Source organism: Syngnathus typhle, linkage group LG19, assembly GCF_033458585.1.
Source record: "Syngnathus typhle isolate RoL2023-S1 ecotype Sweden linkage group LG19, RoL_Styp_1.0, whole genome shotgun sequence".
NCBI lineage: Eukaryota > Metazoa > Chordata > Actinopteri > Syngnathiformes > Syngnathidae > Syngnathus > Syngnathus typhle.
In genome coordinates, this window is record NC_083756.1 from 6,339,625 (window position 1) to 6,352,532 (window position 12,908).

The 12,908-nt window shown below is 45.7% G+C and overlaps 1 protein-coding gene across 1 annotated transcript in view; it reads right to left on the reverse strand.

Moving 5' to 3' along the window:
• The window catches only part of sspo (SCO-spondin), a 36,315-nt gene that overhangs the window by 21,290 nt on the left and 2,117 nt on the right, over positions 1-12,908 (reverse strand). Inside the window, exons 10-55 of the mRNA XM_061266356.1 lie at positions 12,535-12,664; positions 12,009-12,181; positions 11,702-11,920; positions 11,244-11,409; positions 10,850-11,105; positions 10,025-10,229; positions 9,375-9,469; positions 9,038-9,294; positions 8,822-8,956; positions 8,499-8,701; positions 8,295-8,422; positions 8,024-8,133; positions 7,793-7,942; positions 7,614-7,707; positions 7,332-7,541; positions 6,990-7,195; positions 6,770-6,884; positions 6,543-6,664; positions 6,270-6,443; positions 5,932-6,165; positions 5,744-5,866; positions 5,578-5,675; positions 5,284-5,515; positions 5,064-5,216; positions 4,846-4,983; positions 4,588-4,770; positions 4,367-4,517; positions 4,133-4,292; positions 3,990-4,038; positions 3,588-3,689; positions 3,365-3,492; positions 3,174-3,294; positions 2,976-3,103; positions 2,770-2,911; positions 2,530-2,700; positions 2,267-2,435; positions 2,102-2,177; positions 2,009-2,030; positions 1,828-1,948; positions 1,537-1,750; positions 1,321-1,462; positions 1,058-1,216; positions 805-981; positions 533-610; positions 313-447; positions 75-230 (exon numbers count right to left, since the gene is read on the reverse strand). Of these exons, the coding sequence (XP_061122340.1) occupies positions 75-230; positions 313-447; positions 533-610; positions 805-981; positions 1,058-1,216; positions 1,321-1,462; positions 1,537-1,750; positions 1,828-1,948; positions 2,009-2,030; positions 2,102-2,177; positions 2,267-2,435; positions 2,530-2,700; positions 2,770-2,911; positions 2,976-3,103; positions 3,174-3,294; positions 3,365-3,492; positions 3,588-3,689; positions 3,990-4,038; positions 4,133-4,292; positions 4,367-4,517; positions 4,588-4,770; positions 4,846-4,983; positions 5,064-5,216; positions 5,284-5,515; positions 5,578-5,675; positions 5,744-5,866; positions 5,932-6,165; positions 6,270-6,443; positions 6,543-6,664; positions 6,770-6,884; positions 6,990-7,195; positions 7,332-7,541; positions 7,614-7,707; positions 7,793-7,942; positions 8,024-8,133; positions 8,295-8,422; positions 8,499-8,701; positions 8,822-8,956; positions 9,038-9,294; positions 9,375-9,469; positions 10,025-10,229; positions 10,850-11,105; positions 11,244-11,409; positions 11,702-11,920; positions 12,009-12,181; positions 12,535-12,664 (6,910 nt within the window). The remainder of the gene's footprint in view (positions 1-74; positions 231-312; positions 448-532; positions 611-804; positions 982-1,057; positions 1,217-1,320; positions 1,463-1,536; positions 1,751-1,827; positions 1,949-2,008; positions 2,031-2,101; positions 2,178-2,266; positions 2,436-2,529; positions 2,701-2,769; positions 2,912-2,975; positions 3,104-3,173; positions 3,295-3,364; positions 3,493-3,587; positions 3,690-3,989; positions 4,039-4,132; positions 4,293-4,366; positions 4,518-4,587; positions 4,771-4,845; positions 4,984-5,063; positions 5,217-5,283; positions 5,516-5,577; positions 5,676-5,743; positions 5,867-5,931; positions 6,166-6,269; positions 6,444-6,542; positions 6,665-6,769; positions 6,885-6,989; positions 7,196-7,331; positions 7,542-7,613; positions 7,708-7,792; positions 7,943-8,023; positions 8,134-8,294; positions 8,423-8,498; positions 8,702-8,821; positions 8,957-9,037; positions 9,295-9,374; positions 9,470-10,024; positions 10,230-10,849; positions 11,106-11,243; positions 11,410-11,701; positions 11,921-12,008; positions 12,182-12,534; positions 12,665-12,908) is intronic.

Here is a 12,908-nt window from a genome sequence, read left to right on the forward strand (position 1 = left end):
TGGAGGATGAAAACATATTGTAATGAAAACAAGAAGTGATGTCACTTCTTATTTGTCAATTCGATTTTTCATACTGCAGTCTTTTTCATCGGAACCGTCCACACAGTCCTTCTGCAGATCACATTTGCGGTCCAGGTGAACACATTCGCCGCTTTTACAGGAGAACTGCTTTGGAGAGCAGGGGGTGGGCACTAGGGGACGCTGCGTAGTCACTGGACTTACTACGGAACCTAGAATAAAAAGAATGCAATTTATTAACTTTTCATATGAAAATGTATTTGGTAACTTTTTCTATTGATTATTCATGCGCACCGCAGCGCTCTTCATCGGACCCGTCCAGACAGTCCCGCCTGCCGTCACACACCTGAGCCGAGTCGACACAGCCAAACGATCTGCACGCAAACTGGCCTTCCACACAACCCACTCTGCTTGTGGTGCTCCACTGAGCTGTAAAACAGAGTCTCTGTCTGTTCAGTCAAATGAGCATTGAATCATAGATGCAGAACTAGCGACATTGTTTGGGGTCTCTCACGCTTTGTAGTTTGTAAGCCAGGACCTCCAGGCTGCTGCGATGGTGAGAGGTGCAGTCCAGGCTGGCCGGTAGTCACTTCTAATTGGAAAAAATCTGTACTGTTTTATTCATGTGAATCTTTATTTTATCACGAAAGATCTGGTGAGAAATGTTTTTTAAGAGCATCTTGGGAGATGAATAATTAACAACAATCATCTGTGCGGTACACTTTGGGAATTCTGGTTTGTTTCTCTAATCAAACAGAAAATACATGGAAGAACTAAATAAAATACCAATGTGTGTAGTGGTGGCTTTCCAAAGTCCAGGCTGTCCTGTGACTCCAGCTGTCGCCACACCGGGCAGACCACCTTGTAGCGTGGTGGTTTGGAGACCTGGTGGACCTGTTGTCCTGTCACCATGGAAGCCTGGTCCACCTGTGGGACTAGTCTTGTTTTGTAAACCTGGAGAGCCTGTGTAGATGGAGGATGAACATGAAGGCCAAATATAAAATGAGTCGTGTATAATGGAGTATCCAGAAGCTCTCACCGCAATTCATCTCATCCGTGTGATCTTTGCAATCCAGTCGTCCGTCACAAACCACAGCAATAGGAACACATTGTTCACTCTGCCGGCACGCAAACTGGCCTGGTTGACAGCCTTTTCCACCATCAGAAGGTGTGACACTCCCGGGAGTCACCAGCTCATCTGCGTTACATGTCAAGAAAAGCATCACACTTTGTGACAGCTCAATTTCATATCCAATTTAGCATAGAGAAGAAGAAAATAAGTGAGGGACTGGCAGCCATCACCTCCTCTGCATCCAAGGATCTCAGCACGCAGGTTGAACGTGTGCCTGAACTCCACAGGGATGATGCGAAGGTAGCGGGCTCGGACAAGTCTACTGAGCCAGCGGGTCACGGGAGTCCGGCCCACCATCCGTACCTCAAACACCTACATCGCATCAAGATAAGGACTTTTTTTATAAATGTCACAATATCATCATGCTAACCAAATACGTTCAATACCTTAGCAGGACTTCCAGGCTTGCCATCTTGTGTATAGTTGGTGAAGAGGCTTTCGTGCAGAGCAAAGGCGAGTCTGTATTTCGTGAGGTAACCCCACATACGTTCACTGCCCTGGGTCACGACCCCGGAAACCCACGTGGGTTCCAGGAAATCCACCTGGAAATACGGTTGGAGGTCTGTCGGCAAAGGACTCCATCCAGGCTCCATAACTTGACTGCAAACATCATAACCAAATATTTCAGTGTATCTTTTTAATGACACGGTGAAGTAACCAGCCAGATTATCACTCACACATTGGGAACGATATTCAGCCGACCAGCGTCAGCCGGGTTGTTTTCACGAGAGGACGATGAGGTCAGCTGACCATAACGAATGCTTCCATCCTCCAGTCCGAGTGCGGATGAGCATATGCCTACAAAGATACATGTACGATATATAGAAGACACCATACACTAAAACAAAACGAACTTACCACGATATCCAGGGCCACCATCCTGCAAATATGATAAAAGGCATATCAAACTTAGATCTACCTTTTAAAATAAACTTTGATAACTCTACTCACTGTTGTTGGTAATGCAGGTCTAGTCACTGGGATCTTGGAAGGAGTCCTGATAGGGGCGGCGGTGGGGGTGTATGGCCTGAAGATATTCATCCTCGTATAAATACAATTTAAAAATATAAAGAAAGAGTTTTAATTGCAAAATTTGCTACAATTTATTGTCCTCACCTGTCGGACTGAGTGGTGATGTTCTCATGCGGATGACATCCAGTTTCATCCTCTCCTCTGGGACAGTGGGGAATCCCATCGCAACGTTTTCCTATGTCGATACAGCCCCCTGGTGGGAGGCACAAGTACTGACCAGCAGGGCAGCTGAGAGGAGTCGGGACTGTTGTGCCTGGAATAATAACATCAGTGTGCAGATTTGGTAAAAGTGATGTATAAATGACTGAATGCATTGCATGCAATTAGACTGGAGATAAAAATCTCACCGCAGAACATCTCATCTGATCCGTCACCACAATCATCGACCCCATCGCAGATAACTCCCGACGGGCCGGCTGGCACACAGCGTCCATTTCTACACTGGAGTTCCTTTTGTTTGCAACCACCCGCTGGTGAGACGGTTGAAGTTGGTGTGGGTAAGGTTGAGAAATGATAACCTGAATCAAACAAGAATAAAATAATCCATTTAATAAAAAACATGTATCATATATGCTACTTCTACTAACCAGGTTCACATCCCATTATCTCAAGACGAAGATAGATGCCATTATGGAAATCGTGTGGTAGCAAGCGGACAAATTGAGCAGACACCATCCTGTCCAATTTAATCTCAGCGACCCCTGCCTCATTGTGGTTGGCATGAAAAACCTGTACGGTAGAAATAACAAATGCTAGAAATATAATCATACAAACAACAATATGATTGTCAGACCTTAGCTCTGGGCTGGACGGCAGTCACAAGTTCTTTATAAATGTACCACAGTCTTCCATCCCGGCTAAACTGCAGATATAAACTGGAAACGTATGTGTCAAATACACCACCCCCTTGGGTAAGTACCCCTGAAGAAAAAAACAGATGGTGTCACATTAACAAATTCATAGGAATGGCCACCCAGGTGTAAAAGCGTACCGGTGATGTTGTATTCTTTCAGCAGGTCAATTTCGATGAAGGGACTTTGTGTGTTGCTACTCTGCCCCACAGGGCTCCGCTGTGGTAGATCCTTATACTCTTCAGGTTCTGGACTCCAGCCCTGGCATTCCACAACATTATTAAGAATGAACAAATTCAGTAAAAGCACACAAATGGTATTCCTGATATACCTGAAGGTCTGTGTGGTGGTCCCAACCATGAAGACGGGCTGCCTCAGGGGGGTGACCGCTTTGCTGAGATGAGGCGTGGAAACTGGAGGCCGGCAGAAACTGAACACCCAAAGGAGACCAGCAGTCCTCTACAGAAGAAGAATAAAAAAATAATAATTACAGTTGGATGGTGCCAAAAATATTTTTATGAAATAGTATGATCTATTTATAAGTTACTGATCACCAGGAGGGAGTGGGTAGGTGGGCACCGTGGGAGTGGTGTCCTTTCCTGGCTCGGAAGTCACAGGGGAGGGGCTGACTGTCACTGCAGAACTTTCATCGCGTGCTGTGCAAAGCAGTCGAAAAAACTCCAAATCAATAAAGAGAACACAGCAAGAGTGAAATATATACCGTAATTTTCGGACTATAATTCGCGTTTTTTTTCATAGTTTGGGTGGGGGGGGCAACTTATACTCAGGAGCGACTTATATACATATATATGTTTTTTTTCACTTTTTTGGGCATTTTATGGCTGGTGCGACTTATACTCCGGTGCGACTTATAGTCCGAAAATTACAGTACTTCTCAAAAAAGTTGGCTTAAAAACAGGATGAAGAAGAAAACAGTGTGTGGAACTCAAATTGACCTTGACAGTAACAACAGGTGTCTCCATCCCCAGGCACAAGAATCTGGCCCTAAATAAATTGACAATTTAGTTTCTCTAATAGGCAAAATAAACAAGGCATGGTGAGAGACAAACAAAATTGCACAAATATTTTATTCGACTACCTGAGGGCATCCGGTAACGGCATACGGGCAATAGGTAGAGCATTGCACCGAGAGGTTGGGCAAGCAATGACACAAGTGGCAATGGTCCGACCTCCATCTGTCTCCAACAGCGTGGGACTGGCCTTGATACTCACATTCATCACAGGGGTTAGTTTGACATCTGTGGAGTTGCAGATAAAGAAAGTGCATGTGAGAATAAAAGAAGAAAGAACTCGTTGATACTATTTCACCTACCGACGTGCTTTCCGATAGATCCCTCTGCAGTTTTTCCCATCTCCATGGTTGGTGGGGTTGTTTGGGCTCCGGAAAGCCCACTGGACACTCTGCACACCACATGGTCCTAAACACTCCCCCCACTCGGACCATGACGACCATGCGCAATGTACTAAAAAGGGAGGGGGCAAACTGATGAGCGAAGATATTTATGTGGAATATGAAGCAAATTTAACACCGACCGGAACAGTCCGGGTTGGGTTGGCATCGCTGAGGTCTTCCTCTCTCACAAACACAAATCTCGCAGTCCACCTTCATCTGCTGACCTGGCCTGTAGCGCACGCCTGCCAACTCACACGCACACTCCTCCGGAAACACACACTGTTGCGTTTGGCTCATGACCTTCCCCTCTGGACACCAACAACCTGGGGAAATACATTACAATGTGTAAGATTTAAAATGAGATCATAGTTTTTTTTTCAAAATAGATCCAGGGTGACCTGAGAAGCAGGGTGCGGCAGGATCGCAGGTAGTTCCGCTGCTGATGTGGGCGCAGGACATTGGGCAGGGGGAACAGTTGTGTCTCACCAGGCCTGTCGGACAGCTAGTATTGGAGCAGCCGTCCGCAGAACAAGGCCCTGAGATAAAGCCAAGCAGATGAAGATGCACCAACATCTGAATAGGCATGTACAACAAACACCAGGAATGACTCGCTTACTAATTTCCAAGCTTAGGTTAGATGGTCCCGGGAGTTGGAAGCAGTCTCGACCTCCATTTTGAGGCAGGACGCAGTCTCTGTGTCGGATCTGCACTCCTCCGCATTCCGTTGAACAGTTTGACCAGCTCACCCATGGAAGCCACTGACCATCCACTGACAAAAAAAAAAACATTAGGCTTCCACAATTTTATATTATAAAAAAGCAGCATCACAATCATACCAGGGCAAGTTGTGTTGAAGCACTGCTGCTTCTGGACATCCTGACCCCGACAGTGGTGCAAAATGTCCCCCGCGGGGCAAGATCTGCGCCGGGTCACGGAGCCTGTACCACATGTGGTGCTGCAGGGGCTCCAAGAACCCCAGGAGCTCCAACTTCGACAACCCTGCTCATCAGTGGGGCCCCCGAACGGTGCTAGTGAGGAGTCTGGGCAGTCTGCCACACCATTACACATCTGGATAGGAAATTAATCAGAAGTTAGGTCATAAAAAAGGGCGGGGTGATATGTCAACCTACCATGTTGAAACTGATACATGAGCCATCCAGACAGGTGAATTCTGGACAGGAAACTGTGATGTTCCTTTCACCAGGGGGCGCTGGTGAAACGGTTTTACCTGAATATAAGAGTTCACTGAGTTCTGTTTTCAGACAAATGTCTCAAGGGTATCTTGGGACAACTCACCACACACAAGTTCATCATCACCCCGCGGACAGTCAGGGATCCCGTTGCACACTTTTGACATATTCACGCAAGTGCGATTGTCACATGGGAAGCTGCCAGGACACGGAAGGATCCACAATGAGCCTGAAGACAAACACACAAACAAACCCTGTCGACCTTTGCTGTCAGATGATTCAGGTTTGTCTTACCGCAGTTGTCTATGCTCTCATCAGATGCATCACGGCAATCTGGTTTGCCGTCACAAAGTTGTTGGTGATGCACACACTGGTCGCCACTGAGGCAGGAAACTTGGCCAGGACCACAAAGTGAGGGACACTGCTGCTCATCGCTACCGTCCAAACAGTCGGACTCGCCATCACACTGCCAGGTTTGAGGTATGCATTGCCCACGGGTGGCACAGGCAAACTCATAGGACCAGCAAGCTGTAGTGTGAGAAAAATATTTACTTTTGTTAATAGTAAAAAAAAAGGTTTGATTTGATAGCTATCCATAATTTTTAGAGTGTATTTAGAATATAATATCACACTGCCTGAGGTCGGTACTGTCGGGGTCAAAGGTGAAGGTATTGGCGTTATGAAAGAGTAGCAGTTGCTTCGTTTTTCGTCTTCTCCGGCCGGGCAATCTCGTGCTCCGTCGCACAACATAGCGATGGCAACACATGTGCCATCATTACACGCAAACTGGTCAGGTCCACATGTCACTGTAAAAAAACCCAAAAAACTTCTGGATGAGAAGCTCTCACACTACAAAAAATATTTTTTCTCACATTCAATACTAATGCTGCAAAAGCTCATTTTACCTAGAGTTGGACAAACAGCTTCATCCGTTCCAGATGGGCAGTCTCGATGTCCATCACACACTTTCTCTGAAGGGACACACTGGTCACCTGGGCACTGAAATTCCGTTTGTGCACAGGCACACCTTGAAACCAGCGAAAAGACAAGATGAAGTGTTTGTTACTCGGAAACAGAAGAAAAGCTTTACGTCTGAAACTGAATCGAACGTTATAATAAATATTGGGCGCACCCCCGTTCATCACTGAGATCTCCGCAATCATCATGGCCGTCACATCGATGGAGGTAGAGGATGCATCGTCCTCCAGCGCATAGGAACTCCCCTTCGTCGCACGCCACACCGCAATCTGGTCCGAGAAACAGAATTCACTCCAGTGCATAAGAGCGGGACCACATTTTTCTCCTTTGCAAATCGATTTGAATGCATATATGGTTTCGTCAAAACACATTACCTTGCTCATCGGAACCATCGGCAAAGCCACAGTCCAATCGTCCGTCACATACTCGACTAGCTGAGAGACATTTCCCATTGGCGCACTGAAACTCCCCTGGTGGGCAAAGGGGCACCGGAGTGGCGGGTCCGCAGAAGGCCTCATCTGATCGGTCAGCACAGTCGGGGTGGCCATCGCAACGCAAAGCCAGGTTCAGACATGGGCCGCTGACAAAAGAAGACATTGGATTCCCATCCTGGCTGATATACGCCCACTGAATTTTCAATTGTGAAAATGTTATGACAAGGATGACACGGAGGAGAGTCGGCAAGAGATCTCCAACGTGATAAAGTTCCCAGGTACCTTGGCGTGCTGGTACAGCGGAAATGTTCCGGTGAGCAGGTGAATGGACAAATCTCATCAGAGCCGTCGCCGCAGTCATCTTCGTTGTCACATAACCACTGAGACGGGATACAGCGACCGCTCGCGCAGGAAAACTCCGATTCCGGACAGGTCGGCGCAGGACGAGGGCATGGCACCCCATCGCAATGCCACATCCCGTCGTCGCAAGAACTGGGTGAATGTAAGCAGAAGGACACGACATGAAGAATAAAACCCTTTTTTGAAGCGTTTATATGTACCGACCAGTTCTGGCAGTGCTGGGTGATGGTACTTCCAGGAGGAAACATGGACCCTTCCCACTCACATGGACACTGGGTAGGAACCGCACAGCTGTCACCTATAGTGAAGCAGACCATAATGTAGATAAAATGTAAGATTTACTACTCTGTCTTTCAGTAGCTCATTACAGATTTGCGTCTTACCATATCGAACAGTACCAGCGGGGCAGAAGCAGCCCTCCACACAAGATAGGACGTCACATTGGGAATGCGGACTCTGCTCCACATTAGAACAGGAAGGGGAGCAAGCTGGCCCACATGGGTCATAAACAAGTCCATTTTCACACTGCAGGGCTTCAACAAAAAGAGGACCAGAGAGAAATTCAGTAGCAATCTCCTGGAAAATTGGTAAATGGTTTTATTTTGTGCACATACGACAAAGTTCCTGTGATCTCCAGCGAATGTAGATCCCCCTGCGGTTACACTCTTCTGCGTAAGTGGCGATGGCTGTGCACAAGCACTCGCAGTCGCCACCGGAGTCACAGCTGAAAGTGAAAGGAGGGGGAAATGAGAGCACGGACCTTCGCTGCAAAACGATTTGCTCTTGTGCTTTACGGAGGCAAAGGAAGAAAACTGTAAACTGATCATAAAGCAATCTCTGCCAAGGAAATCATTCATCGTTTACAACCTGTGTAAATGAACTCACCCACACGCATCAAAGACACACCAATCGTAATATTGCTGGAAGGGCACCTCAAGGTGGCAAGGAGAGAAGAGCTCCTGAGTCAAGATGCCACATTTTTTCCTGGCCCACGGTACCCTGTGTAAGTTAACCTATGCAGAAATTGGGTTATAATATTAGATGTCCGATTATTTTCTCCGTTCAGGGTCATGGATGACCTGGACTCACAGTGCAAGGGTCTCGCAGATCTTGGTCCGCCACGTCCGGGCAGGATGGGCTGACCTTCCAAGAATTCCCAAATAGCTCAGCGGTGGATTCTACGATGCCTTGTCGCGTGGTGAAGTCATTCTCAGTGTCCCCGTCGAAGTTACCGCATAGCCCCCCGACGTTTCCCCTCAAGTGTGCGGCCAGACGCACGTACACGCGCATACCTTGCAAGCAACATTTCCATATTTTACCGAAACAATGGACCTTAATAACTTTATGAAATTACATTGGAAATGTAATAAATCAATCAATCAAGATTACATTAAAAATATTCCGTGTCCTACCTCCATCCCACAGCAGAGTGACTCCAAGTCGGGAGGACAACGACACAAAGATGCCCACTCTTTCCAAAGTCAGACCACTCCCGCTGTAGGTCTTGGGTAGAGTAACTGGCATCCCATTAACCGTCACTGCTTTACCTAAATTAAAGATTAGCTCGATTTATTTATATTGCATTTGTCAACACAGTTCAGAATTTAGCCTCCAATAAAATATCTAACCTCTCAAAAGGTGTATGATGGTGTTCCCAAGGCTGAGGGTGACGGACTTTGTACAGGTGACCCCGGTGCTTCCGCAGGGCACGTTCTCCGCCGTGACACTGAACAGGCCGCTGGTCTCCCTCGCCAGCACGTACTGGCAGTCGCCCAAGAAAGAAAAGTAGCGACCATCGAAGGTCACATAATGAGGATCACCGGTAGCCACACACATGCCAGCGCAGGCCGACTGGCTGCAGTGCCAGTGGCGCTCCTTACACACACTGCAAAAGAAAATTATTTCTTGTTTTTTTCCAATATTCAATGAATTCCATGGGCTTTATTCAATGATGTTTTTATGTACCACGTGTTGCAGTCTTTAGTGATGGTGTCGTTGCTGTAGTACAGGCGGCCATTATGGCGACACGGGCACTCGGCAGGTAGGACACACTGATCACCCTGCAGGAGATAAAATTTATATTAAAACAAAAACTAAAAAGAAAATGTAAACTCAATGTGTTCACAATAATTTAGTATATAATGATTGAGGCTTTCAGTGTTGTGAAGTATGAGAGTTGGATGGGAGAGCATTTCAGGAGTGTGTAAAAAAAAAACATACCGTAATTTCCGGACTATAAGGCACACCGGACTATAAGGCGCACCATGAATGCATCGTGTCAGATTTTTAATCCAAATCAAATCATTCTCCATTTGATCTTTTTTATTTTAACTTCAGACGCAACAAATGACTTTATAATCACAAACTAATTATCCATAATCTTTTTGATTCATAGTCTTCAGCGGGCCACTTATGATTGATTTTATGACACAATGCTTCGGGCCAGTTTAAATTTAGGAATTTGGTCCATTAATAAGGCGCACTGGACTATAAGGCGCAGTCGGCTTTTGAGAAAATTTGAGGTTTTTAGGTGCGCCTTATTGTCCGGAAAATACGGTACTTATTTCCTTATTTCCCTCAAAGTCTAAATAGTGTATGTCAAAGTTTTCACTTACAAGTAGCACAGTTCCGTGGGGGCACACACAGCCAGATAGGGGCTCTCTGCAACTCAGCGTGCCAGAACCTTGCTGCTGGCTCGGTGGGTCCAAACTGGAGCACGTGAGCAGGCAGGAACGCGGCGCGTATATCAGAGAGCCAGGACACTTGTTGACGTCTTCACATGCGCCTTGCGTGCAGTTAAAGCGTCCTTCCGCACACATGCTGTAAAGGTCAGGGGTCACAAGCAATATAGTTAAGTATAGTGTCATCCTACTTATCACAGTACTGCTATGTTTGTCAAGAGTGATCATCGCAGCCGCTATGTGGCGAAGAGAAATAATGAAATCAACCTATCCTGTAGAAAGAAGCAGGACGATAGAGTGATTTCATCAGAGCTCTCGCGCCACCAGACACAATGACTTGAAGAATATCTGCTTGTGTGCATTATAAATTGTTGCAAAAGCCGATTTAGACTGTTTTCAGCCTCCATAAGCAATGTTAAGAGAAGAATTCAGTGTCCAGTGGTTTACTCATTCATTACTTATCGCAGAAAGTGCGACACAGTTTTATAACGTGCAGTAAAAAATCACTGGGTCAACTGGAGATTATATAGAATGTAGAATATATTAGCATAATTGTCAGGTGATTTTAACTTTACTTTCACAATATCAATACCATTGCGCTTGATAAAATTGTAGCTTTTTTTCATAACGACTGCAGATTCTCAGTCATTCAGGCCCAAAATAATTGTTGCTTTACTGCCATCTGTGGTTATTTATAAAACTTTTTTGGTGAGCACCAAATATTCACAAATATAAATGTAATCTTTGCTTTCGGCGTACCAGGTGTTACAGCTGTTCTGAACGATATCCCCAGGTAGATATGTCTTGTCTCCTTGTACACATGGGCACATCGTAGGAGGCACGCACTGGCCTTGGTGGTCCTCCACTAATCCTGCAGGGCACTGGCAACCTGGAACACATAGCTTATCACCACTACCGTTGGGGTCACAGCTCCAGCCGTGGTGCAGGTCGGAGCACTTGCGGCCGCATGCTTGACCACACTCGTGATGCACCTGACCCCCGGAACACTGGACGGCTGGGGAGATAGGAGGAAATACATAGTTGTGGCAAACACAAATAACCAAAAGGGAAAAGAAAATCATGATGAGTGCAATAAAATATCAGAATTAATCTGCAAGCTCAAAGACAAGACTTGTTGATCTTTTATACTTACAACAGAAGGTATGGTTACGCCACTGGACAGCCATGCCCTCCTGGGCACAGCGTCTGGCATAAGCAGTGAGAACTGTGCAATGACAAGCCTTCTGAAGTGCACAGCCGCACACTTCTGATTGACACAGGCGGAAATAGGGCTCTCTCTCCACTACATCATGACATGCCTGAAGGAGCAGAATGAGAGCGAATGCTGTGAACTACAAAGCGGCGGGACCCCCTTGTGAAATTTTAAATAAGCCATGACAGGGAAAGTGCACTTATTGCATAAATTATACTTGTCCCGAGAAAACCTGGAACTGTGGCTGTTTCATAAATATTCTTTGACAAACCATATAGCTCTTGAGCAAACCCTTAAAATGTCTCGTTTACCGCCTACTAGACAACCAAAACACATATCAAATAAATATAAAAATACAAAATAAATGTCAATTCTGGAATGTAACATTGCAAACAAACCTGGAATACGGTGCTGTGTATGATGGCGCATACGGTGTCAGCATAGTGTCTCTTCTGGGTGTAAGTGGTGCAGGGGTCCGGAGGGGCTCCTCCAGGCAGAGTGCAATGTTCTGTGGTGAATTTGCCGGCAAAGGATGACACACTGCTCTCCACGTCTCCTTCTGGGGTCATAAAATCATCATGCTGATTCCAAGTCAGTGTTCCACAAAGGCCGCGTACCTGCAAGAAAAAAAAATGAGACCTTATTTATGACCTATATCCTGATTTAATTCCACTAAGGACAGTGAAATTGCCAATTGAAGGCTACCTTGTTTGTGAAATGAGGCTGCAAGGTAATAATGATGAGGGGTCCATCAAGGTGCCACAGAAGCTGAGCTCCAAAAGTCTGAATTAGGAGAAAGGCAGACGATGCCCTCCGGACTACCAGGTCCGCGGTCACCACAGGTAACGGTTCCCTCTGACCGTTCAATGTCACCGTACCTAGAGCAATCAATGGAATTCATAATATGTGATGATACGAGTATAAAATATAAAGACCTGCAATAAAATGAACACCAAAAAAGAGGATGCCCCTTCATACAAAATGGAGTTTTTATAATTCCCGCAATAAATGCATGTGAATATTGTTTTATTTGCATGTATTTGTACCATGATTATTTCCATTAGCTTGTCTATGGTGTTTCCCATTACATACTAGCACGGATGTTTTTAAGTATATCTTTAGTTCTCTTTTGTTTCTTTTGTTTTATACATACGCTAGCCTCCCATTTTCTGACAGCATGAGTGAAATAACAATGTAAAAGTATGCAGGAGGGGTCTCTCTAATAACTCACCAGTGTCTGTGATGGTGACTGTGGTGCGGAGTGCTGTGACTGTCATTTCTATGAGACAACCTAGACCTCCTCCCCCTGCTGTGCATTCGCCCGAGCGCACGGTCACCACAAGCTTTCGGTCAACGTAATCCTGAAAACACATTGGAGAGCTGAAGTGATGTGGACAGTTCAGGTAAAAAAATTCTCTCATTCAGATTTTACACACAAAAACCTTGCAGCCGTTTTGGTATTTGTGAGAAGAGAATATCACTTTTAAAAATATATTTATTTTAGAATCAAACAGGGTTCATATCCTGTGGTTTGTATGCCGCTTTCCATCATTCAAGGATCCATTTTTTTTTAATTGAATCTCATCTGTTTGTCTAAGAAATGTT